General features: G+C 41.5%; 1 protein-coding gene across 2 annotated transcripts; it reads left to right on the forward strand.

Moving 5' to 3' along the window:
- The first annotated feature begins 1,634 nt into the window (after window positions 1-1,634).
- Window positions 1,635-27,862, forward strand: dbndd1 (dysbindin domain containing 1). 2 transcript variants are annotated; one of them, XM_085354251.1, is made up of 4 exons: window positions 1,635-1,665; window positions 7,328-7,471; window positions 11,432-11,569; window positions 27,708-27,862. In XM_085354251.1, exons 1-4 carry the CDS (start codon window positions 1,635-1,637, stop codon window positions 27,860-27,862), a joined length of 468 nt encoding a protein of 155 aa, XP_085210377.1. The 2 variants fall into 2 exon arrangements, with proteins under 2 accessions (XP_085210377.1, XP_085210368.1); XM_085354242.1 differs by lacking the exon at window positions 1,635-1,665 and adding an exon at window positions 3,272-3,341.

The following is a 27,862-nucleotide window of genomic DNA, read 5'->3' on the forward strand; positions in this document are numbered from 1 at the left end:
ATTAACGTAACCCAGACTCTACAGCATCAAAGGGTCTCTGTTTAAAACCCTCTTATATTATCTATGTCAGGTTTTACTATATATACACATATATGTGTGTGTGTGTGTGTATATGTGTGTGTGTGTGTGTGTGTGTGTGTGTGTGTATGTATGTATATATATATATATATATATATATATATATATATATATATATATATATATATATATATATATATATATATATAGTCACTAAATGGTTTAATGGAAACAAAAGAACGAGCAGAAGAAAGAATTGTAAAAGTGCTAATCATATCAAATGTGACCCATGATCTAAGAACAGTGAGAAAAACATTTTAAAATAGTTTTATTGAATCTATTAAAGTTCTAACTTCAAATATTTCAGGATCAAATTATTGTGTTACGTGTTTAAATACCAGTGCTCACATTCTGACTTTAGATAACCGACTGATTATAAAGTTCACATGATAATTTCTTCTCTTTAAGTGTTCAAGTGTGTACATATCAAGACTCATAAGAGGCACATATTAACGAATATGAATTGTTCCTTTTAAATGCACATTAACATAATTGGTTCCCTCAATGTGATGCAGTACATGGGAATAACAGGAAACACAGGGTTGTGTTACCTGGATGGTTTTGAGTGGTTGGAGGTGTTATTAATTGGGCAAAGTCAGTCTGAACGTGTTTGCTGTGGTTGTTAAGTTTGAAGTGTCCTCAATACAGTAATAACATGCCAGAGTCTAGCCTCTAAAGAGAAGGTGTGCTGTGCTTCCCCTCTGCTGTTGATTTCAAAGTCTGGTTTTGTGTGATGTAAACCTGGACGGTAAACCTAACAGATCACCTGAATACATCATATCCTGCCACTAGAGAGCGACATCCACCAGGTTATTTGCCTCAAGAGAAAGAAACACTATTTTTGAAGGCATGGGATTCATACTTCTGTCAAGTATCACACACAAAATGTATTCTGCTTTAAGTCTGACCTGCACATTATCTGGCTCAACAAAGTGCCTGCAATCCACAAATTGTTGTGTCACATCAATGCATTTGCACACTCCTGCACACTCATTCACACTCGCAGCGTGTCCCCCACTACACTGGTCCATAACCCTCCCTGATACCCCCTCTCTCTTTCTCTCCCTCTCAGTCTGGGCCCACTGCCAGCTCAGCCCTCCCTCTCTCTCTCTCTCCCTGTCTATTCTGTACATACCCAGCCAAGCCTCACAATGCTGCATTTACTAAAGCAAGTGGCTTGGAAATTCACTGCGATGTCGCTGTTCCCAGACCACCCTCCCTGTGTTGGACTCGCTCTGTGAAGCGGTGCAGCGCTCAGACAGCGCTGATGGCAGATCGGGGCACGTGGACTGTGCCAGAGGAAAAGGCGAGATCACCTGTTTGGGAAATCTAGAACAACAGCGGACAAAAAGGAAGGAGGGACAGGCAGGTGGAAGCTTAGGTCTGCTGTGTCCACCCACCCCTTACTCTATTATATACCCACACGAGGCACTCTCTCTCTCTCTCTCTCACTCTCTCACTCTCTCTCACTCCTTGCCTCTCCCTTTCTTCCCATTTGTCTCCCCCACTCTCTGATGCTGGTGTGGTGAACCGCAGGACACTCTCCGCTGAGCTGCATGGAGGCACAGGGAGGGGCGGGGAGCCCAGGTAAGAGCCATTTTCTATTTTTGCTCTTTTCAGTGCTATAGCGGGTTGGTCACGGCCGAGTGTCTTTTTTCCTGTTCTGATTGACTTGTGCTGTGGAAAACCTGCCTGTCCTGTTTCCTCGTACATTCATGACGTGTGCAGTTGGGGACTTGCTACATGCCCGGAGCCCGATCTCTCTGATTAATGCTTGTATCTCACGAGTGAGCAACTCTTCTGCTGTAAAGAGTTAATCACTGAAATAGTGCGTGAGGTTTATATACAGGAGTGACCCTTCTGCTCATTCTCATCACCCCGGCGTCCAGCAGTAGGGGGTTCACTGCTTTGTGTTTAATCTATTGTTTAATTATACAGGTTAATGCTCACTGTAGGTCAACCATGCTGAAGCTGCTCTGATTGAAAATTACAGAACAATAGTAGAGGCATATGGCCTTTGCGTAAAGGCCATCCAGAGAAGCCTCCGCTGCGTGGACCCACTGAGTTGGGCTTCAGTGCCAGTACGTTCACAGGGGTGATGGGATGAAGTCCTAAATCAAGTCTCCTCGTGGGACTAATTAACTTTAATAAATGTAAAACTACAGAATACTTCTCATAATGTATGAAGAGCGACAGGCAGTGTTGCTCTATAATTTTCAGTATCGCTTTTATAGTGGAACCCTGGAGAAATCGAGGAAAGCTTTACTATTTAGAGCCGTAATATTTTTGCACATAATATACGATAATGTGTCTGTAGCTGTCAGTGTATATTGCTCGGTTTTAGTATGTCCCACAAGTAATTAAAGGTTTTTGGAAGCTGGTTTCTCCTTAGTGTCTGATTTTGTGAAAGTCCATGGGCCCTATTTTCATACATTATGTATGTCCTTAATGAATGAACTTTATAAAGTCCTTGTTTCATCATACATATAATACTTTCTGGTGATTCTTTCAGGCAACTTTGTTAAAATATTCTTTTAAAATATAAAAATGGTAATTTGATAATATACAGTCAGGTATATAAATATTTGGACATGACATCATTTTGTTAATTTTGTCTCTGTACACAACCACAATGGATTTTAAATCAAACAAACATGATGAGACTTTCAGCTTGAAATGAACGGATTTGATTAAGGTATTCCATTGAGGATTATTTTTTTGTTTTGTTTTTTTCTATTGGAGGGTCATAGTCCCCAATTTTAATAAGCTCAAAAGTAGTTGGACAAACTAACATAACATGTAAGGACTGTTTTTAATAAGTGAAGGAAAATCTTTTGCAGTAATTGAGTCCCTGAAGTTTAGAACCAATGTTGCCAGACCCTTACTGTTACCACCGGCAGCTGCTGCTTATTTGAGGGTCTGTGCTTTCAGGGACTGAAAGACGTGCTCAGTTGTGTGAATATATAAGGATATTCTGAATTGAAGAATATCATATTTCTTTGTCTTGAAAAACTCCTGGGTTGCTTTTGCAGCCAGGAAAAGTGTTGGAGTGTTTTGTTTTGTTTTGTTTTTATCTAAGCAGAAAGTATAGCCCTGTACACCTTATAATTCATCCTGGTACTTTGTGCTACTTCTATCAGCAGTAAACACCAGTGGCCCGTTCCCATAACTCTACATCCACCATGTTTGACAGATGATGTGTTATACTTCTGTTCATGAGGTGTTTCTCTCCTTCTCCATGCTTTTACATCATACTGATTCAAGTGAGTCTTGGTTTCATCTGTTGATTTCTGACACAACTGAATCTGACCTCTCTGTTCTTAAGTGTAACCAGTGGTTTGAACTTTGTTATAAACCCTGTGGTTGCTTTCATAAAGGCATCGCTTGATTGTAGACTTTGACAATGATACACCTGCATCCTCAAGAGCGTCCTTGGCTAGATGTTGTAAGGGGTTTCTCCTCCCTATATTTTATCTGTTTGTCATGGAATTGCAAAGGAACAGGCCTCACTTGTCCATGAAACTTTTTTTCTCAGTCAGTTTATTGCTTTTGAGACTCTGAATTGAAGCTTAAAATTTACACTTCAATCACTTCTTGATTGTTTGATTTATTATCCACTGTGGTCCACTAAGTAAAAGTATGTCGCTATAAGAGCATTTTCAGCAGTACTGAATGAAATTACATTTTAAATGGAAAATGCCATTTCCTGGCCTTGATCCCTGTACCACTGTTTTTATCTCAGCAGTGCATGTTCATGCTATCTGCCAGAGCTACCTGCCCACTACAAATAATGATCATATTTGTCCATTAAGATGTGATTGAATTAGAGTGAACATCATTACTGTGATGTATCACAGAAGTGGGTCACAAAGCATGACCTTTTGATGGCATCATGTGGCAAACACAGCAACTGCTTTGAATGAAGGGAGATTCTGAATTAAGAACAGTAACAGCTTATTAAAAAAGGCCTTTGTCTTATCTATAAGGATGAGAAATAATGTTAAAAGAAACTGCATTAAAAACACTGTAAACCATGTTAACTGTGTTCTCAATTCAGCCAAATATTCATCATCCTCTGTATAATCACTTCCCCGTGGGAGTAATGTTTATATAAATCTGCCACTGCGGGTGTAGCGTAAAATATGAGTAGAGCATATATGGGATGTAAGACAGAGAGAAATTAGCAAGCACAATGACCTGGCAAGGTCATAGACCATGTTAACTTTTCCTGCCAGTGCAACACAGTCAAACAGCAACTGATTTATTACACCGAGGCTGTGAATTTGATTCAACTTTTGGCAGTCGTACAGTACACCATCCCACCAACCTCCCTCGCTCTGTTTCTACATCTCCCACCATCTGTCTGCATGTCTCGGGTTAGCTGATTCATAGACAGTCATGGCTGACAGCTCAAGACAGGGTCAGTGGCATCCTGAAAAAGGGCACATGTATGACTGGCTGTCTTTTAACAGCACTGACTTACATTGTCATTATTTACTCGGGCTTCTTCACAGACATTGTAGCAGTTGGTGGCTAGATCAGACCATCTGTGCAAAGTGCCTAACTGTATATGCAAAGAATACTGTGACTTCCAATAAAGACCTTTTCAGCTGTTACTGATTAATATTGCACCTTGGAGACAGTCATTTTTAACTACAATGCTAAATGCAAGCCTATACATACACACACATGTATTTGTTGGTGTCTTACATGTATCTTCTATCTAAAAGGCAACATTTCCTTATGGATGGATGGATGGAAACAAATGTTCGTTGAAGGAAATAGAAACCAGAGCTGTTTATAGTCAAAATATTGAGCAAACATTTCATTATAACAACAGGGGTAAATGTGTAGTGTTTCAGTTTGTGTGGTTCCTCACTGGGGAAATTAATCAATAGCTGGCGATAAACACTTTGCGTCTTAGGTTGCAATGAAAATCCATCACGTTCTGCTTTCACCTTGGCTGTAACATATTTTTTTCATCTGAAATAAGAAATTCCAAAGTCTGAACATACTGCAAGCAGAAATGGTACAGACCATCTGGTGAGGCCCACCAGGAAGCTGCTGTACTCCCACAGTTGCATCTGTTCTGCATGTTATCATCAAATGCAGCCAAAGTTATTGCTACATGTTGCGCCATAAACAAATGACTCTTCTTTTCAGCTTTTTTCCCCTTACTTTCAAATGTATGGTTAATGTCTCCTTGGCAACATCAGCTGTCGCAATCTCACGACGCAGTATGTCGGGGAAGTTGATTTTTTTAGGTGTTCAAGGTCACTGTGACTTCACAAAACATGTTTTGGGTTACAACTTAGAATAATATATGCACATGCTGTAGCGCACCGATCTGAAGGAAGAGCTTACCCAGATGACAGCAGTGGTGATCAGAAAGTTTACTTATCTGATAAAACTATTGTATAATTTTAAACTCCCACCGGTGTCTGGAATACTGGTTACGCTCTCTATTCCTGTCACTAAATGTGCAGCTTACCTCATTTAGTCTCCTCACATACTGCATTGTGCTTTCAGCTCTGTCAAACAGGTGAAAATTTAACCTTGATCAAGTTTAACCAATTTAGATTTTATGCATGCTTCTGAGTGTGGAAGAATGCTATTTTAAGTCTCTACTATTTTCAGATTTTGTTAATGGCCTCTGTGAACTGTTTTCAATAGATGTTTGAGATGTTTTTGGGAACATGACCGGGCTGTTAGAATGCATTATCTTTTGTAATAGTGACTATATTGTAAAGCAGAAATGATGAATTAGGGATCTGTAAAAAGCCAACACCAATCTCACTGAAAGGAACCACACATGCTTTAATTCAAGAGGTTTAACAAAAGTATTCCATTAACTGCTTAGGAATTATAGCCATTCTTATAGATACGTAGTTCCACATTTTTGGATATTGAACTACAGTATGGCAACATTGGAGAAATGTTAAATATGAGAATATTCATTTTAATAGCTGGATAAATATTTTTTTGCAATCAATGACTACTTGAAGTCTGTAGCCCATGGACATCACCAAATGCTGTTTTTCTTTTCTTGAAATGCTGTGTTGGGCTTTTACTGTAGCCATCTTCAGCTGTTCCTTGTTTGTGGATTCTCTGCCTTCAGCCATAGATGCAAATGCCATACTGCCTATAAATACTGCCTCCACCATACTTGGCAGATAATGTGTTATACTTCAGCTCACGAGCTCTTTCTTTCCTTCTCGATATTCTCCATCATTCCGATATAAGTTAATCATTTCAACGAATTTTTTCCAGGACTGTGCAGATTCTTGTAGACATTTTCTCAACTTGCTTAAATGTTGTGAAGGTGTGAAGGTGGAGATAATTCGATCAATGTGCAATTTAGTGCTCTTTCACTTCTTTGATCGTTCAGGCCTTTTGGTGTTGATGAAATGACCTGTTATTCCTTCCTTTTAACAATGTAGCAGATTGTTGATTTGGCCAATCCGCCATCCCAAAAACAATAAACAACCCTAACAAGTGCGAGTAAAACAATTGGAATCAGTCTGATATATTCTATCAGCTTAATATGTCATGAAATAATAAAGGAACAGACCTCATTAAACTGCTTGTCCAGTTCACTCAGTTGTCCAATTACTTTCATTTGGAAGATTGTGCATAAAAGTCACTGATTTCCTAAGCAATTAATTATTTTTGTTAAACTCCTTGAATTAAAGCTGAAAAACTGACTTTAATCAAATTGTGACTGTTTGGTTTAAATAACACTGTGGTGGTACACAGAGTGGTGTATATGTGGTTATACACAAATGTATGCATCTAACTGTGTATGACAGACATGTACCATTAAACACTAAACTGACACTGATGCGTAGGCTGCATAGATGTTGTGAAGAACTTTTTGCATTATATAACAAAAAGACAAGCAGCTGAGATGCTTGAGCGTTATAAGGTGACGCAGGTAGCTTGGGATTAATGGCCAGCTGGTGTCTGATTTGGAAAACACATAATAGTGGTTATACAAGGAGGATTATCACTAAACATGGCAAACATGGGAGCAAATAATAAGTTCTTTCAGTTCTGGAAAATTTCTGAGTACTTTGTTTCATTTCATTACTCAACATCTTCTCTGCATTATTGTGTTGCCTTAAATTGCATTTGATTAGCAACAATAAAGCATACCTAATATTTACCTGAGGCTTAAAATTCCTTAGCTTTCCTTTTAATTCTCTCTTTTATGCTCAATCTCCTTTTCTGGGTTTTCATCGGATGACAGAGCCCAATAAAGACATCCAGAAGCTGCTGAAGCCCTCCAGCTCAGGTGACCTGTCCAAGGAGCTGTTTCAGCACCCATTAGCAGAGGAGGAGGGCAGCTTGTCAGGGCACACTGCTAGCCTGCTGCACATCAACGAGAAGAGACGTGAGTACAAGCGATAGTATAAAGAGTGGGTTATTTTAGCAAAATGAAATAGTGATGAATATTCATTGGCAGTAAAGAGGTGTTACAGGCTAATTATAAATGGGAAAAGCCTTGAGCAAGATACCTGATCAATAGTCTCTAATGAAGAAAATAAGTAATGATGGAAGAGGATATTCTTCTGTGAAAATGTATTTTATCAGTGCCGGTCACGGATTGATATCATAACACAATAACAATGCCATACTAACATATCTGTGGAGCTCTAATACATACTTCACACATGTAATTATGGATTATACAAGCATTCTTTAGTCAAGTCCAGGTATATGGATCCCTTTGGATTTACTACTGCCTGTTTTATGTATTCTGGTCCAACATTCTCAAAGCACCACAGCCTCGACTGAACAGACCCATTGTGCATCAGTCTCATACAGAGGCTTCTCTGTAAGTGCCAGACTCCCAAGGCACAAAAGCACAGAGACGAATACAGGAGCTACATGGATGACAAGGCAGCCTTTTTCTGCTTCACAAACTGAACTCTTTTTCAAGGAGACACCTCATCCACAGGCCAATTTCGGTGTCTCTCTGATTTAACGTAACCCACGACATAATCGCGCTACCTGGCAGCTCAGCTTAATAGTCTATGGCAAGAGAGTCTATGGAGAGAGAGTGAAACCTAGACTGGTGGTTTGAAATGTTTCCAAAACATTTAGAGTCTGATTTGAACGAGATTACCCTTCTGATCAGTGAGAGTCATTCATTAACGCTAAAGTGCTAAAGAACACGACGTCATCCAAAAATGGCACAGAAACAAATAATCTCCTAGAGCTGCAGTTTGCTCCTGAGTCATCTGCAAGGCTTATTTTTAGGCTCAGCCTCAAAAAATCAAACATCTTAATATCCCAGAAAAGATCATTTGGTTTGCAGGAACTAAGGTGGTAAGAAAAAAAACCCCTGCAGTACATCCACAAATAAATACAAAGCCAAAGAAAGCCGCACTGTAAACCAATTGCACTCTGATTGCATGGATGGAAAGAAATAAAACATTTATGGCAACCGCCCATACTATCAGTTTCTTTAATAGGAGAAAGTGGGTAAGATCAAAGGAATTTTAATTAGGATTTTAATTCAGCTTGTGTCCTTCAAATTAAAACATCCTGTAAGGAAAAGATATTTAGATAAATGTAGGCAAATGTTGGTTTACTCTGGTTGTGTGGGCTATTGCAGAGGCCGGCGTTTGAATCGTTTCGATGAGGTATTTTAGCTCTTTTTCCTGTGTTTCCAGCGTGTTTTAATTTGGATTTCATCCCCTAGTGAAGCACTCTTCTTGCTATGTGTGTAGCATTTACACCTCATTTATTCATTAACAAGCAATCCAACAGAAAATAAGTAAACAACATTAGGCCATGTTTATCAATAACATTCAGATCCGTTAAAAAGAATGCATTATATACATGATAGAAATTTTTGACACTCTTTGTTTAATATATACATCTCAATAGCTTAGCCTGGTGTCAGTCTTATTCACTTCATTGGTCTCAGTCATTATTACAATCTGCTCAGGCTGAACTGATGACCTCAGAGCCCTGATAGGCTAGAAAAGAAAGGGGATTATACAGATCCAAGATGCACGGCGCATCCATTCCACTCTCTGATCCCTTCTCCCAAATGTGAAACCCTCCCTCTTATCCATTCTCCCTATTTTTGCTCTTCCATTTGAACCTATCTGTACATTTATACTTGTAAAGAGAGGAAAGAAAAAGGAAAAATGAGAATACTGAATAGTCATGTTGTCTTGAAGTAAATGAGACTTTTAAATGCGAGGTTCTATTGAAATCAGGGGACTTTTGTTTTGCACACATGGACTGCAAGCATGTGATGAAAAAATATAGTATTAGTGAAGAAGGAGACAAAATGAATGAATGTGAATGTGCGGGCCACCGGCCAAGAAATGGTCGTCTCTTACATCTGCTGTATGCACAGGAGTCTTTGCTTTTTGTCCTCCCCCTCTCCCCACTGACTTCTCAGAGTGCCACTGATTGGCTTTTGAACTGGAGGCAGTTGTTTCAGCGTGTCTGTCTGGGACTGGAAACCGACTGATCAATTATTCAAGGAGAAAGGGTGTGGAAAAGGGAAAAAGAAGAGATGGGGGAGAGGTGGTTAAAAGCAAGCGCAATAGAAAGGGAATAACCCTTATCAGCTGAAAATAATGACAGAACTTATAAGGAGGTATTGTGTTGTTTCACATAATGCCTCATTTCCCCCTCTTGTCTCTTTCTTCGCCATACCCGTTTTATTATTTTAGATTTAGCTCCTTACCTAACGCTCCCTCTTCTCCCATCGCCCTGCCTCTCCCTCATCTTTCTTCATCTCCTCCCCCACAGTTTTCTTCATGTTTCACTGCCTTAGTTTTTTACCTCCCAAAATGCAGTTAAAAATACTGATAACTGTAGCAAGCACCTTTCTGCCTGCAGAAAACATAATATATATTCAGAAACATGCACAAGAATCAACCTAAAGACATGAAAAAAAGAACTTTTATGATTTTTTTAAACAGTTATTGTATGTTTTAGTGCTTATTTAAAACCAATCCCAGACAGCAGAAATAGAGACCTTCAAGCTTTGGATGTGAAGTTCTGAGAGCTCTCTGCTGAGTCTTTCTGTGGCTGTTTTAATTATATGTACTGTGGTGGTTAATGGAGTGATAATGGAAGCTGGCTAGCTGAATCCTTAATATATTTCAAATGTCTACTATATTCAGTTACTTATATTTATATTCTCTTTGTCACAGCTTCCTGTTTCATTCCTCTTGGGATTTCTGCTGAGTGTTTCTCTTATATCTTAAAAATGACACAGCTACTTCCCTGGCATAATAAATAGTCTTTTAAAAATCAATATGTGCTCTATCAGGACCATGATGAATTAAATGAAATATAGCAGCAGACAAGGAGCAGCAGGAGGAGAGTGGGCTCTGCTTCTTCAGCTGCTTCAGCCTGAGACAGTGCCTTAAACTGCCTGGAAAATAGCACGCAAACAGCACGGGATAATAACAACCTGTCATGGAGCCCATCGTTTTTTTACAAGTCACGCTACAACCAGCCAATGATGTGCTTTAGTCAGGACTTTGCATGTAAGGCTAGCACCCACTGATTGATAAGGAAATGCAAGCACACGTCAGTCTGCCTCACCAGAGACCTCTTTCTCACTATACTGTTAGATTAGTCCTGCTCAATTACATCTAATTGTTTCCTAACCTGGGTAATGCTGAGACAAGCAGATGTTCTCTTGGTGCACTTTATGCAAAGATTATTTAGATCTCTGAATAAATCTGACTTTGCATACATTACATTAAAATCTCACCTTTGGAGGCACTTTGACTGGAAAGCTGAGTCAGGCGTTTGGGTGCACACCCCGTGTACATTAATACCACCCGGTTCTGTGCAGCAGCGGACGAAATGGCCTGCTGAAGAATCACAAGCTTGTGGAGAAAAGAACAGGTGCAACACACCCAAGAGAAAAAAAATGAAGATCTGGCTATTTTCATCTCTACAGAGCTCTTGTTTCATTTCTTCAGTAAGCTCCTGAGTCAACACAAGGGGCGTCATGGTGAGAGAGGAATTCACTGAATGAAGCATCAAAATCAGACACAGATTTAAGGAAATGTACAGTATGTGAAATGCTTCTGTAATAGAGAGCACTGTACAAGTTGTACAGATTAAAGTGGATGCAGGAGCAGAAAAGAAATCGATTTTACAATAGCACTGCAAGAGCCAGGTATCGATCTGATTATCAGTACAATAGATTCAAGAGCTCCTTACTTGAGCTGTTGAAATATATGCAGTTTATCTCCTACTTCTTTGAAAGAGACACTTTTTTCTGCACTGTGAGCAAAAATGAGTGATTTTAATCTCCCATTTTCTCTCCAGACTAAAAGGACTCTTTTATTTCTCTGCTTCATAGAACCGTTGAGCAGTGTCTCTTCTTTAGAGGTGCACTTTGACCTCTTGGATCTCACTGAACTTACCGATATGTCTGACCAGGAGCTGGCTGAAGTTTTCGCTGACTCTGATGAGGAAAACCACAATGAGTCCCCAGCAGGTAAGGATTTCTGAGATTAGATATATATGTTGCAATAAACACTGATCATTAAAACATGAAAGTAAAGAGAACCAGGACTATTACAGGAGTGTACAAGTCACCCCTCATTTATTTATATTTGCCTTTGATGAAACAGACTTTATTGTAATTCTATAAAGTTTTCTTGAGCAATAGTTGTGCCGCCTGTCTCAAGGTCTCTCAATTTATTTATTTATTTTTGAGTTGCTTTTTCACTAATTTTCAGAACATTCGTTGTACCTGACCATGTTGGCATATCTCAACACGATGTGCGGTGTGTCCTTTCAAAATGTTTAGGGAATTAGACAAGTGGAGGGCCAAAGAAGTGGCAGGCCTAAAGAAACTATTTAAGGCAGATGAACATTATTTGAAAGTTGTGTCTTTAAGAAACATGATGGGAAATCCAGCAAAGACTGAGAGAAACATGGCCCTACAGCTGATCCATCTACTATTCAATGAAGCTTTTCCAGAAATGCTCTCAGTGGAATGGTAACTATCCAAAAACCATTCTTTAGGAAGGGAAACAGGGAGAAAGGTATGAGGTATGCCAATAATACAAGAATTGGACTGGAAATCCAGGTCTGATGGGGTGAGGAATCCAAATATGAAATTGTTATCAATATGTCTGAAGCAGTCAAGTGAGAGATCCAACAGTGAGTGTCTACAGCCACCTGTATAACATGGTGGAGGTGCTGTCATTGTTTGGGACTGCATTTCCACCAGTGGTTAAAAGAACCATCACATTTTGATCTAATATTCAATATCATCTGTAAAGGATCTGAGTGGCAGCAGTTTCATATTTCAGCATGACATTGATTCCAAAGAGAAATTACAAGAAACCTTACCTAGGAGTGTTCAGACTGTGTTGAAGAGTAAAGATAGTCATGTTAAATCAAGGTTCAAGTGTGTTGGATTTGTACAAATGCTGTTTTGCCTCATAGACTGTACTTCTGCACTCCCCATTCCCCTGAAATGAGAGTTTTGCACCATATGTTATATTTCCTCAAGATTTGCTGAGACAACGGCACATACAAAAACTGATTATCCTCATTCTGCAATCTCCTTAAGATATCTTGTACTCCATGCACAGATTTTAATTTATGCAAGGCGCAAAACTTTTTTGCAACTCTTTTCCCTGTAGCTTGATTGCCGAGGGAAGCATTTCCCAGATTAGTGACTGTGGGTGTAAAAAGTAAAGAAGCAATCATTTTGTGGGGGTGGAGGGTGTGCGTAAGAGAGACAGAATGTGTATTTGTGTTACTCATTTTGTGGGGACATGCGCCTGTTTACGCAGTAACATTGTTGATCTGACATCAACAAGCCCCAACAAAATCAATCGATCAGTGTTAGTACTGTAAGACCTTGTATAAGGGTAGAGTAAGATTAGGTCAATGCAAGCAGTAAACAGGCCTTTGTCTCCAGGAACTGAATGCGAGTCAATGTAAAGTCCTCTGAAGTAATGGAAACACGACCGTGTGTGTGCAAGAGACAGATTCAAATCATTATGGCTCAGCAGGGTCCTAAAACAGCCTGCTGAGCTGTAACGATTTGAAATATCATGTGACTCCTTCACAGACTCATTAAAAACATATTTCACAGTGTCACAGTGGTTAAGTAAAAGGGGCAGTTTAACTTGGTTAATTTCCATTTTTACGTCGCCTAACAGTGAGAGGAAAGAATTTCATATTGATTATAGTGATTAAGGGCTGGAGCTGCATCACTTCAACCCCACATCAGCCAAATTAGTCAAATACAGCACATGGGGTTTGTGCGTATTAAAGAGGTGAGACGGTTCGCTGTCATAGCAGCAGGTGCAAAAAAGCTGTTGTGCAAAAACCAAACAAAAAAACACCATAGGTAGCAGCGTGCTGCACATGCAAAGTCAACTTTGTCCTCTGAGCGTCTCAACATGCACTATAGGTTTTTGTCAGCTTAAGATTTAAAAGTCTGATATAAACATTAGCAGTCTATTTTCGTTCCATGGACAGTGGGGCGTTCATTCTTTGTTTGTCCTAGAGTACCTAAAAGAAGGTTGAACACATATTAGCATAAAGTGCTGACCCTGTTTGAATCCACCGTAACACAGCAGTGCTGGTGATGATATGACATGTACACTCTTATAGGCACCTACAGTAACAGCATTAACCTCTTTCATTTTTATTTTCTGTTTATTGCTACTGTTCTATATCATGACACAGTGTGTTAAGTGTGAGTTATAGCCCCAGTGGGATCTGTGCTATATACTGCTGCCTCCAGCTCTGTAGTCATTTATTTAAATTTGAGATACAGTGGTTACTGCAGGGACATCTTATGTCCAAAAATAGACTTTTTCCTTTGTTTTTAGTAAATCCACTCTGTTTTATGTGCTGTATGTAATGGTATGCTGATAACTGTATTCTCATGGTTCACTGTAGCAACTCAGCTAGATGGAAAAAATTTAATAATTTAGTAATTTCAGTAATTTATTTAGGCTTTTAATAGAAAAAAAGAGGATGCTGTAATAATAAATATGCATATAATATTGTGTAATTGCATCATCCAAAAAAAACTGATGCACCATCTTAAACTTATAGTTAATCTATTAAAAATACATAGGTTTGGGTTTGCAGTTTGTTGAAGTTGCCATGTTTGAATACAATGGCCAGGAAGGAGATCTCCCAGTGGAGTTTAATGTATGTGGCAAGAGGCCGGCCACATACGTAGTACAACAAAGCCAGAGAAAAGAAGCCATAGATTTTGGTGTGCTGTGGAAGGATATTTAATGCCTTCAGCACCTTTCAGAGTCAAGATGTGAAGGACCAGAGCTATGTTTTTTTTTTTTTTGAAAATATTTTTATTGAAAAAAGAAAACAACAGTACTTGCAGTTACCGAAATACAATCAACCTTTCTTCATTTTCCTAAGTAAATAAACTATATATATATATATATAAAAAAAAAAAAACACCCAGCACGCCCCTGCGGGCGGTTTATCCTTCAAGCTCGGGTCCTCTACCAGAGGCCTGGGAGCTTGAGGGTCCTGCGCAGTATCTTAGCTGTTCCCAGGACTGCGCTCTTCTGGACAGAGATCTCCGATGTTGTTCCCGGGATCTGCTGGAGCCACTCGCCTAGCTTGGGAGTCACCGCACCTAGTGCTCCGATTACCACGGGGACCACCGTTACCTTCACCCTCCACATCCTCTCGAGCTCTTCTCTGAGCCCTTGGTATTTCTCCAGCTTCTCGTGTTCCTTCTTCCTGATATTGCTGTCATTCGGAACCGCTACATCGATCACTACGGCCGTCTTCTTCTGTTTGTCTACCACCACTATGTCCGGTTGGTTAGCCACCACCATTTTGTCCGTCTGTATCTGGAAGTCCCACAGGATCTTAGCTCGGTCATTCTCCACCACCCTTGGGGGCATCTCCCATTTTGACCTCGGGACTTCTAGGTTATACTCGGCACAGATGTTCCTGTACACTATGCCGGCCACTTGGTTATGGCGTTCCATGTATGCCTTGCCTGCTAGCATCTTGCACCCTGCTGTTATGTGCTGGATTGTCTCTGGGGCATCTTTACACAGCCTGCACCTGGGGTCTTGCCTGGTGTGATAGACCCCAGCCTCTATGGATCTTGTACTCAGAGCTTGTTCTTGTGCTGCCATGATTAGTGCCTCTGTGCTGTCTTTCAGTCCAGCTTTGTCCAGCCACTGGTAGGATTTCTGGATATCAGCCACCTCCTCTATCTGCCGGTGGTACATACCGTGCAGGGGCCTGTCCTTCCATGATGGTTCCTCGTCTCCCTCCTCTTTCTTGGGTTTCTGCTGCCTGAGGTATTCACTGAGCACTCGGTCAGTTGGGGCCATCTTCCCAATGTATTCTTGGATGTTCCTTGTCTCATCCTGGACTGTGGTGCTGACACTCACCAGTCCCCGGCCCCCTTCCTTCCAGCAGCTGGAAGGCATCGGTGGGCAAGAGACGAAAACAGGGCGTTGTTGGAATGCTACTACACAAGTAACCCCGGCGGAAGGGGCTACATGAATAGGATGAGGGACCTATGGATTCTTCGATACCCAACATCCACAATGACGGCGAAACAACTAGTAGCTCAGTGTTCCAACATTCGAAAGAAGGGACTGCTCTCACAGCTAGAGATTGACGAGGTACAACACAAATGCTACGGCAAGGAGGAGTCAGGACGCCAGGTCAGGGGGGCGATATCATCACCCCCACCCGAGATTGGGTACATAGCCCCAAGTGCGATAGGAGAAGGATCGTTGAGTGTGAGAGGAACTGACCTGAAAAATAGGATCATGGCCAAGCTTGAAACCTGGATCCCCCGTAGCCGGTTACCAAGATTACGTGAAGTACCCTCAGAAGGTCTGCTAGATGATGTTAATGCAGCACTACGGGCAATACCTACAACCACGATTACCGACACTAACAAGCTGATCTACAATACGGCAGCAGTGATCAGTGAGATGCTTGGCTACAAGTTGAACAGCGACAAGGGGCAGTACCCTCCATGGAGAAGGAGGCTAGAGGGCAAGATCAAAGTAGCACGGAGGGAGGTTAGCCAACTAACGGAGTTGCAGAAAGGTAAGACAAATAAGGTGCCTAAGAAATACAGCAAGCTGTCCATACCTGAGGCCTTGGAAACTGCCAAGCAAAGACTCACAGCCTTGGCCAGCCGCTTGAGGAGGTACACCAGAGAGATAGAAGGCAGGAGAATAAACCAGCTGTTCTCCACAGAACCAGCAAAGGTGTACTCTCAGTGGCAAGGGAACAATAAGAGAACAGCACCACCAAGGCTGGAGACGGAGCAATACTGGAAGAGCATATGGGAGAAGGATGCAACCCATAACGGCAATGCTCAGTGGCTAGAGGATCTGAGGGCAGACCACAGCGACCTCCCTGAACAGGGTCCAGTAACCATCACAGTGGCAGATATCCAAGAAAGGGTCTCCAGTATGAAGAGTTGGACAGCACCAGGGCCCGACATGGTTCACGCCTACTGGCTGAAGAAGCTGACTGCACTCCACGAGCGTCTGGCAGCACAAATGAACCAGCTGCTAGTTAACGAGAGACACCCGGAATGGCTAACCGAAGGTCGGACGGTCCTGATCCCCAAGGACCCCAAGAAGGGACCGGTCCCCTCCAACTACCGACCAATAACCTGCCTCAGTACTACATGGAAGCTCCTGTCAGGCATCATATCGGCTAAGATGAACAGGCACATGGGTCAATACATGAGCGGGACACAGAAAGGAATTGGCAAGAATACCAGAGGCGCAAAACACCAGCTACTGGTAGACAGAACAGTCAGCCGAGACTGCAAGACCAGACTGACCAACCTGTGCACTGCCTGGATTGATTACAAGAAGGCCTATGACTCAATGCCCCACAGCTGGATACTGGAATGCCTAGAATTGTACAAGATCAATGGGACCCTAAGAGCCTTCATCAGGAACTCAATGGGGATGTGGCGTACAACACTAGAGGCCAACTCCAAGCCCATAGCACAAGTCACCATCAAGTGCGGGATCTACCAAGGAGATGCTCTGTCCCCACTGCTGTTCTGCATAGGCCTGAACCCCCTCAGTGAGATCATTAACAAGACTGGCTACGGATACCGACTACGGAACGGAGCAGTTGTCAGCCACCTCCTGTACATGGATGACATCAAGCTGTATGCCAAGAGTGAACGAGACATCGATTCACTGATCCACACTACCAGGCTATACAGCAATGACATTGGAATGTCGTTCGGACTGGAGAAGTGTAGCCGGATGGTAACAAAGAGAGGGAAGGTAGTCAGAACTGAGGGGATTGAACTACCAGAAGGCAACATTGCAGACATAGAGGACAGTTACAAGTACATGGGGATCCCGCAGGCGAATGGGAACCATGAAGAGGCCGCTAGAAAAGCTGCAACCACCAAGTACCTGCAGAGGGTCAGGCAAGTCCTGAGGAGTCAGCTGAATGGTAAGAACAAGATCCGGGCCATCAACACGTACGCCCTACCCGTGATCAGGTACCCTGCTGGGGTAATAGGCTGGCCAAAGGAGGAGATAGAAGCCACTGACATAAAGACAAGAAAGCTCCTTACCATGCATGGAGGGTTTCACCCCAAGTCCAGCACCCTGAGGCTGTACGCTAAGCGGAAGGAAGGGGGCCGGGGACTGGTGAGTGTCAGCACCACAGTCCAGGATGAGACAATGAACATCCAAGAATACATTGGGAAGATGGCCCCAACTGACCGAGTGCTCAGTGAATACCTCAGGCAGCAGAAACCCAAGAAAGAGGAGGGAGACGAGGAACCATCATGGAAGGACAGGCCCCTGCACGGTATGTACCACCGGCAGATAGAGGAGGTGGCTGATATCCAGAAATCCTACCAGTGGCTGGACAAAGCTGGACTGAAAGACAGCACAGAGGCACTAATCATGGCAGCACAAGAACAAGCTCTGAGCACAAGATCCATAGAGGCTGGGGTCTATCACACCAGGCAAGACCCCAGGTGCAGGCTGTGTAAAGATGCCCCAGAGACAATCCAGCACATAACAGCAGGGTGCAAGATGCTAGCAGGCAAGGCATACATGGAACGCCATAACCAAGTGGCCGGCATAGTGTACAGGAACATCTGTGCCGAGTATAACCTGGAAGTCCCGAGGTCAAAATGGGAGATGCCCCCAAGGGTGGTGGAGAATGACCGAGCTAAGATCCTGTGGGACTTCCAGATACAGACGGACAAAATGGTGGTGGCTAACCAACCGGACATAGTGGTGGTAGACAAACAGAAGAAGACAGCTGTAGTGATCGATGTAGCGGTTCCGAATGACAGCAATATCAGGAAGAAGGAACACGAGAAGCTGGAGAAATACCAAGGGCTCAGAGAAGAGCTCGAGAGGATGTGGAGGGTGAAGGTAACGGTGGTCCCCGTGGTAATCGGAGCACTAGGTGCGGTGACTCCCAAGCTAGGCGAGTGGCTCCAGCAGATCCCGGGAATAACATCGGAGATCTCTGTCCAGAAGAGCGCAGTCCTGGGAACAGCTAAGATACTGCGCAGGACCCTCAAGCTCCCAGGCCTCTGGTAGAGGACCCGAGCTTGAAGGATAAACCGCCCGCAGGGGCGTGCTGGGTGTTTATATATATATATATATCCTTTTGTGTGGAATCAAGTGTAAGTGAGCGAACAGGAATCCCAAATACAGCAATCAGAGGACAAGGATGAAGAGCTACCCCAAGAACAGTTGACATAATAGCAAAATACCCTGTCCAGAAACCTTGTAGCTCAGGACACAGAAAAAACATGTGGCTAAGGTGACAAGGAGAACCATGGCATTTATTTTCCACTTCTGGATACAATTCAGAAAGTCTAGACTTAGAGAAATGCACCCTGTGTATGACTTTAAATTGAATAAGTCCAAGACGAGCACAGGAGGTGGAAGATCATACCCTCGCTATAGCCTGTTCCCAAGACTCCTCATGTATTCGAATTCCTAGTTCTCCTTCCCATGTACACTTAAGCTTAACATTAGAGTGGTTACTAAAACAGAGCTATGTTTTATTCTTAAAGAAGAGGTCCAAACTGAGAAGGAGTGAGCTTTTTACCAGCTTCTTAATAAAATGTTCTCTTTCTTCCCACCTCAAGCCTTTTCTCCTGCACTGTAGTCAAGACTCTAACACATGAAAATGTCCATAAATTTATTTTGGATTTATTTATTCTTGATGTTGTCACAGTTACTAATTGGCAGCAGCTTACACATGTGACCTTCCCTTCTTGGGACAGCTGACAAGAGCTGACTAAACAGCAACAACAGTTGGTTATAAGCTAACATTAAGCTAGGTAACATTAGCTTCAGGTGGCTTAAAAATCACTTTCCCTCTGATAAACAGTTTGATTACAGTACATCTCATGAGAGTTTATTTACTAAGCATCAGAGTCAAATGATGCTACATCTAGTTCAAAGACAGTTTCACTAATGCCAGCAAGCAGCAGCTAACATAGGCTAAGTCGATAACAGTGGCAAAAACAGTAGCGCTTAGTTTAACACAGAGGTTCCCAAAGTGTGGGGCGCAGAGCCATTGCAGGGGGGGCACGGTATGGAAAACAAAACAAAACAAAAAAAGAGTACTTGGGCACTGCTAGCATAGTGGACAGGTTTTTGATGGGGCTCCCACACAAACGCAAAGCAGGAGATGAAGTATCTCCAAATATGTTTCCAAACCAACTTCCTTCCAAGCCAAAGACTAGAAAATATGGTGAAGCATATCTTCCCTTTGGCTTCACCTGCATAAGTGCCAAGGTAGGTCTCCCCTGCAGAATTGGTTTTCCCTGCGTCGGGAGCAGCGCTGGGCTCTCGGTATCCCACTGTTGTTTATGTTTTTGAACCCATTTTGCACAGAGAGACAAATGTATTGATGGCAATGTTGAAACAACTACATGTAAAATAATTACACCGTGATGCCTCTGCCTTTCTAAATGGAGGGACAGTAACTGCGTGTGTATATGTAAGCATGTAAAACCTGAAGATAGTAAGATTAGCAGTATTTTGTCTCTATCTGCCATTCTGTAATTCATCTCATGTAAACAATAACGTGGCACACAGCCTGACGTGAAAAAAGGCACATGCCATTGACGTTGCATGACGAATTCTGTATTCCTCGTCCACACGTAAGGAGTTTTAAAAAATCGCAGTTTTCGGTGATTCGAAACGCCGTTTACATGTGGACGAAACAGCTGCGTTTTCAAAAATACCCGTGTAGGTGTGGCTATAGCATAAAAGAGTTAGTAGTGGATTTTATTACTACCTGTAATTTATTGCAGTTTACTTGTATTTGCTTAATTATTTACTAAATGTTTGAGGTGTGAAATAAACCGCAATCGAGTTTGGAAACAAAATATGGGTGTGTGTGGTTGGAGGATGTGTTTGTGCAGGGGGGCGAACATTTTTCTTGTAAAACAAAGGGGGGCCTAGCAAAAAAAGTTTGGGAACCACTGGTTTAACATATCCTCAACAATTCACCTCAGTCATTGGTCAGAAGTGAGCATATCAGACTCCTTTCACATGGTTTTACAGCATCTTCCAGAACAAATAAAGGTGGACACTTCTCAGCTACATTGACAGCTGAGGTAAACAGCAGCCTTCCACACATAGGGAGAAACTCCAGGGGACATCTGGATCCGGTCCAAACAGTAATAGAAAACCACCAGCCAGCCACAGCTGTTATACAGCAGAATCTAACTTTAATGTTTTGACTGACGATGAAGCAGGTTGTAGGCTTTATACGGAAACACATTATTATCATCTTATTTTTTACACCCAGTTGTTACAGATCTTTATTGTTTGTTCAGAGTTTTGTTGAAGTCTAATAATCACTCTCATTTAGTACCGCTGTAGGTCTCAGCTAGGCCCTAGGATGGTATCAGTTGTTTTCTGTTTGCTGCTGAATGGTGAACGGGTGTAGTACAGTGGATTGTAGAAGATTTTTACAAATAGCTGCCTGCTGCTGCTGCTGACAATGGCACAATAGTAAGTTGCGGGTCCCTCTTGGACAGCAAAACAGTGACCTCAAATAAACTATGAAGCTTCGAAGAGCTGAGCATAGCTGCAGGTTGATGTGATAATCCAATGGGTTTATGCAAACAACCCTTTTGCATTGTCACTTTGTCTTCATGTTGCTACTTGATACATTGTCCTTATAAATCAGTTGATTATAGTGCTCTAACACAAATGAAAAAGTATGACAGGGCAGAATTGCATCTACACACTTTTGACTTTAATATCTTAAGACCTGGAGAGTTAGTGGAGTAGAATTAGAGAAAATAGTCACATGTGGTTACCCACTTGTATTTTAATGTTTACACATAAAATGGTTGTGCACTTCTTTAAAATCAGCTAAAAGGACTTGAAAACTGTTCAAATTCATTGACTCAAATCAAATGGGTAGATACATAAATGAACACATCCATGTGGTTAGAAGAATATAAGATAATCCTGCATAATCCTTATAGTCACTGAAAGTTCACAGCATTTAAAATTTGGGGGGTAAAATTTAAATGATGGTAAATTTACATGTGTATCACATTTGATGATCCTTTTACAGTGGGGCAAAAAAGTATTTAGTCAGCCACCGATTGTGCAAGTTCCCCCACCTAAAATGATGACAGAGGTCAGTAATTTGCACCAGAGGTACACTTCAACTGTGAGAGACAGAATGTGAAAAAAAAATCCATGAATCCACATGGTAGGATTTGTAAAGAATTTATTCGTAAATCAGGGTGGAAAATAAGTATTTGGTCAGTAACAAAAATACAACTCAATACTTTGTAACATAACCTTTGTTGGCAATAACAGAGGTCAAACGTTTACTATAGGTCTTTACCAGGTTTGCACACACAGTAGCTGGTATTTTGGCCCATTCCTCCATGCAGATCTTCTCGAGAGCAGTGATGTTTTGGGGCTGTCGCCGAGCAACACGGACTTTCAACTCCCGCCACAGATTTTCTATGGGGTTGAGGTCTGGAGACTGGCTAGGCCACTCCAGGACTTTCAAATGCTTCTTACGGAGCCACTCCTTTGTTGCCCGGGCGGTGTGTTTTGGATCATTGTCATGTTGGAAGACCCAGCCTCGTTTCATCTTCAAAGTTCTCACTGATGGAAGGAGGTTTTGGCTCAAAATCTCACGATACATGGCCCCATTCATTCTGTCCTTAACACGGATCAGTCGTCCTGTCCCCTTGGCAGAAAAACAGCCCCATAGCATGATGTTTCCACCCCCATGCTTCACAGTAGGTATGGTGTTCTTGGGATGCAACTCAGTATTCTTCTTCCTCCAAACACGACGAGTTGAGTTTATACCAGAAAGTTCTACTTTGGTTTCATCTGACCACATAACATTCTCCCAATCCTCTGCTGTATCATCCATGTGCTCTCTGGCAAACTTCAGACGGGCCTGGACATGCACTGGCTTCAGCAGCGGAACACGTCTGGCACTGCGGGAATTGATTCCCTGCCGTTGTAGTGTGTTACTGATGGTGACCTTTGTTACTTTGGTCCCAGCTCTCTGCAGGTCATTCACCAGGTCCCCCCGTGTGGTTCTGGGATCTTTGCTCACCGTTCTCATGATCATTTTGACCCCACGGGATGAGATCTTGCGTGGAGCCCCAGATCGAGGGAGATTATCAGTGGTCTTGTATGTCTTCCATTTTCTGATGATTGCTCCCACGGTTGATTTTTTCACACCAAGCTGCTTGCCTATTGTAGATTCACTCTTCCCAGTCTGGTGCAGGTCTACAATACTTTTCCTGGTGTCCTTCGAAAGCTCTTTGGTCTTGGCCATGGCGGAGTTTGGAGTCTGACTGTTTGAGGCTGTGGACAGGTGTCTTTTATACAGATGATGAGTTCAAACAGGTGCCATTCATACAGGTAACGAGTGGGGGACAGAAAAGCTTCTTACAGAAGACGTTACAGGTCTGTGAGAGCCAGAGATTTTCCTTGTTTGAGGTGACCAAATACTTATTTTCCACCCTAATTTACGAATAAATTCTTTACAAATCCTACCATGTGAATTCATGGATTTTTTTTTCACATTCTGTCTCTCACAGTTGAAGTGTACCTCTGGTGCAAATTACTGACCTCTGTCATCATTTTAGGTGGGGGAACTTGCACAATCGGTGGCTGACTAAATACTTTTTTGCCCCACTGTAGCTGTCCTCTTCAGAACTATCTAACTAACTTTCCTCTTGTTAGTAAAAGGCCACAGCTGCTTGCAGGACGAAAGTGCAAAGGCAGGAGAACAAGCAGCCAAGCAACTTGTCAGCTGTTGCTCATTAAGATTGTGTCATGGCATCTAAAAATGAGTTCCTTTTTCTAAACGCTTTTCCTTGACCTTGATGGAAGATTGTATGACATCAGGGAAAGATGTGAAAGAGAATTTAACCGCACTCATGCTAGATTCCTTAACACCAAAACAACAGCTAAATTCGCCCCAGCATCCTCTGAGACTTGCTTCATACAAGTCATATAAATGAGAACCTTTGGTAAAAAAATATCACTTAATTAGAAAAGTGGGAATTTTAACCTTTAAGATCCCTGCTTCAGTCTCTGAAGGAAAAATTTCCTTCATCCATCATTTATCCAATTGGAGCCTATCCCTGTCAAATTTTACTTATTGGAAACCTTAAAGGCGAGCAATACCAATAATAGACATTAGTAAAGGAACCACAGCCATAGAACATACTTTGATCAATTAATTTATCTCATAATCTTGATTTAGAGATTTTATGTAAATCTATGTAAATCTACATATTTTTACAGCAGTTTGATGTTCATAGTTCATCTTTTAATGGGTTTTACCAGGTGCAACAGCCTCTTGTAGAAGGTTCAAAACATATCAGCAAGTCAGTTTATTGGTCATTTTTATGAACCATCCAGTGCAGGGGTGGGCAATCTCAGTCCATGAGGGCCGGTGTCCTGCAGGTTTTAGATCTCACCTTGGGTCAACACACCTGAATCACATGATTAGTTCGTTACCAGGCCTCTGGAGAACTTCAGGACATGTTGAGGAGCTAAATTAGCCATTTAAATCAGCTGTGTTGGTTCAAGGACACATCTAAAACCTGCAGGGACACCGGCCCTCGTGGACTGAGATTGCCCACCCCTGGTCTAGTGTGTCCTATGGGTGAGGCAATAAAGGAAGCAGTAAAGCACCTTAGTATTTAGAGAATCCAACCAGCTGTTATGGCTGCCACTCAGCATCCTGCTGTTAATGATACAAACAATTAGGAATCCCAGCAATGATTAAATGTTAGCACACAATAAATGATTTTTAAACTAATCATCTCATTCACTTGTGTCCTTTTAGTTGTATAATCATCATGAATAAAAATAGCTCAGCTGTCTGAGAATGTAGGCGCTACTTGTCTGAAGATTTTAACCTTTCCAAAATAAACTGTTTCATTCTGTGCAGTGTGTTTCTTCAAAAAAAAAAAAAAACTCTGCTTGTAGCAATGTTTCTTTTAATCTTTCACACAGTCCTCCTCTCTTCTGTGCTCTAGGTTATCTTTATCTCTAATCCCATTGTCTGCCTCTCTCCATGTCTGCTTCAGTTTCGTGCAGTTTCAGGCTTGTATTGTATGATTTCAGGTGTCATAAAAAATTGGGTTGTGTCCAGCTCAGCAGATAGGGCAGTGCACCAAGCTGCTATTCTTGTGAGTTTGTATGAAAACTCAACACATAAAGATGAGCTAAAATGTTAAATTGGTTAAATTACTCTAAGGTAATAGAGTACAGCTTCTAATAAGGAATAACTTTATTAAATGATTCAAAGATATATATTTAAACAACATGACATAATCAAATAGGACAATAGTAGGAATCATCCAGTTTGAGGACCAGTGTATTTGTTTATGGATTCCCTAAAAACTTCATGATTCAGCCATGTAGTTTTATGCAAATTATAATTTAATAAATTGTTAACAATCCTGCTGAAAGCATGCAGTTACATATGGCAAAACAAAACACGCTAAAGGCTGTGAGACTGAGCAAACGTGGACCAAGTTTTCCCCATAAAGCCATTGGTGACCTCAGATTGAGACTTAGATTTAATTATTTTACTGGTGAAGTTTGCATTGCAAATGTGGGTCAGGTAGCACTGAGCTATGTTGCCTGAGCATAAGCCTCCATGGGAAACTACTGAGCGCAAGTAGGAGCTAAGGAAGCAGTTAAAGGAAGCAAAGTAGAGGAGAGGAGCAAAAGATGGGTGACCGAGTTCAAGCTAAATGTAGGTTCTTGAATAATTCACTTCCCCCTGCTGGAAACAAGGCCTGGTCCTTCAAAAGGCATTTAAACACTTATCATGTTCTGTGTAACTCCTCTTTCATATGACTATTGTATGTCTGCAGCATGTTTGTTTTCTTCTCTCTGCTGTCTTCTTTGTATGTTTACCTTTTCAACATTCAAAAGCTGCTTTCTTTCACTTCAATCTATCGTGTGTGTTCTTTTAAGCATTCAGTTTGAATGTTGCCAAACACGATCAGCTGAGCAGCTTCATAGTTACTGTTTCATCAAGCGTCACGTTCTAGAGCAGCGCCAGAGACAATGAACAAAAGCCTGATGTCCAGCAGGTTTGCTCTTTGTTCTTTCAATTGAGCTTGATGAGGCATAAAGTTTACCCATATCTCTGGAAAACAACAACAGGCATAGCTGTGGCCTCCCATCATTCTTTTACTGCACATTAAATCATTAAACATTGTGTCTATTTGTATTATTTTTGTTGCATATTATGGTATTAAAAGCTGTGGGTTAAATATTTTGTGGAATGGAAGTTAGGGATCATGTCATTGCCAGATCCTTTGTAGAAACTGTGAGTGATAATAGGACCCCACCCTCCACACACCAAGAGGGCCCCAGGATATGTTCATGTGCTGCAGTGCAGACGATCCCAATTATGCATGCCACACCCAGATCAATCATGTCAAAGGAGGCGTTTCCCCTCTGCTCTCAAAGACACAAAATTTGCAGTGAGTCACAGGTTGAGATGTGAAACGTATTACCTGTAAATCCACACAGTGCAATGGCAGCTTGCTGTCTGTTGCCATTCAGCGATCATTTTTATGTTACAACCCATTTTGTAAACACCTTTTCATAGATTCACGGTCTTAAATTTGCACAGTCAGATTCCAGTGAGCTGAACTCTAGGCCATGTGCTTTAAATGACATAACAGATCATTATCTTTGATAAATTCTTGCCCTAGTTCCCAAACTCTGTTGGGCTGTGCTGGAATTAGCGAGCAGAGGATTAACCCTTTAAAGCCAAATGTATCATTTGATGCACTAGTTTTTGTGAGTTTTTGAGACTTTTACATTATCGGTGTGATTTTCCTCCTGATGCATGATACAATTTTAAGGAATAAATTGTAAAAATAAATAAATAAATAAAATGCCTGTTGTAGCAAATATGATACAAATTTAAACTGATATGTGATTTTTATTTTGTTTGTTTGTTTGTTTTGTCAAAAGATTCACTAAATGCAATTCAACCTTTAAATGTTTTTTAAAAAACAAACAAACGAAAAACCATTAAGGGCTTTAAAAAACCAACCATTCTCTCAAACTGTACAATTTTAGTGTTTTGCTGCAGCTGCCTTCTTGGTACCTTCACACATGCAGGAGAATTTTGTGTTTAAGAAGCGTTGTTCTGCATTATTCTCTGTGTATCTTTCAGCTTTTTCCTGTATTCATCTTCATCCGCTTCTTCTGAGCAAAGCACACAAGGAATGCAGATCAGATTTACTGTGCATGTATTACACAGTTACATATTTATATACCAGACTTATTAGACAAACATTTATAGATCTACTTGAACACAACAAACAATCATCAGCTGCTTGTCAGCAAACTCTTTCCAGTGCTCAGAAGGTTGCTGTCCCTCTAATTGAAACCCAGTGGAAACGCCATCAATCATGTCAGATCAATATGAAATGAAATCAAAGATGGCCAGTTTTCAGCTTTTTGTCACTTGAACAGTCTCCCATGCTGCTTTATCTTCCTAGTAGGGGCAACATCGCCACCAAATGGTGTGAAATGGAAACATCTTCGTATGGCTAATACTAAAAAACAACTAACTTGATATAAAGGCGAGTTGCAGCAGTAATACAATTTTTTTTATTGATTAGTTTATTCAAAAGTGAAAAAAAATGATACAAGCAATACTCCAAATTGATTGGATTACAGAAAATGCTAAAACAGGGAAAACAGTATAACAACCCTGACAGGTGGTTATTGTTTTCACAATAGTCTATAATGAACAAAAAACTGGACCACTTATACACTGCTGATATGTGCAGCCTGCTTGTACAAGCATGGATTAAAGGATTTCATGGCTGAGAGGAAAAACAAGCAGCAGCTGTATCCTGCAAGGTTCCTGTTGCTTCTGTAGTGTTGAGTTTCTAATATCTTTTGAGCAGGTGTAAAGCTATCTATACAAATGCTCGTCAACATGAAGACTGTTGCATTTTTAAGCTCAAACATGACAGATATGTTGGATTCCATATGAGGCAAAACATTGCATCTGTATTTTTTATCAGCAAAGAATTTGCATTTGTTTTTATAATAGGCCGCTGTGTGTTTAATTCTCAGGTTCCCATCACCCTGCGCTTCCCAGAGGTGGGTACATGCGCTCCCCCTCGTGGACACGATGCAGCAAAGTTGAGCCTCCACGAGAGAGAAAGCACCACAGTGACTCAGACACCACAGAGCCCTTAATGAAGCTGGAAAGGCCAAAGCAACCATGA

Source organism: Diplotaxodon limnothrissa, linkage group LG1 (genome assembly GCF_057381915.1).
Source record: "Diplotaxodon limnothrissa isolate DT_005_m linkage group LG1, D_limnothrissa_male_GT1.1, whole genome shotgun sequence".
In the NCBI taxonomy this organism is placed as follows: Eukaryota; Metazoa; Chordata; class Actinopteri; order Cichliformes; family Cichlidae; genus Diplotaxodon; species Diplotaxodon limnothrissa.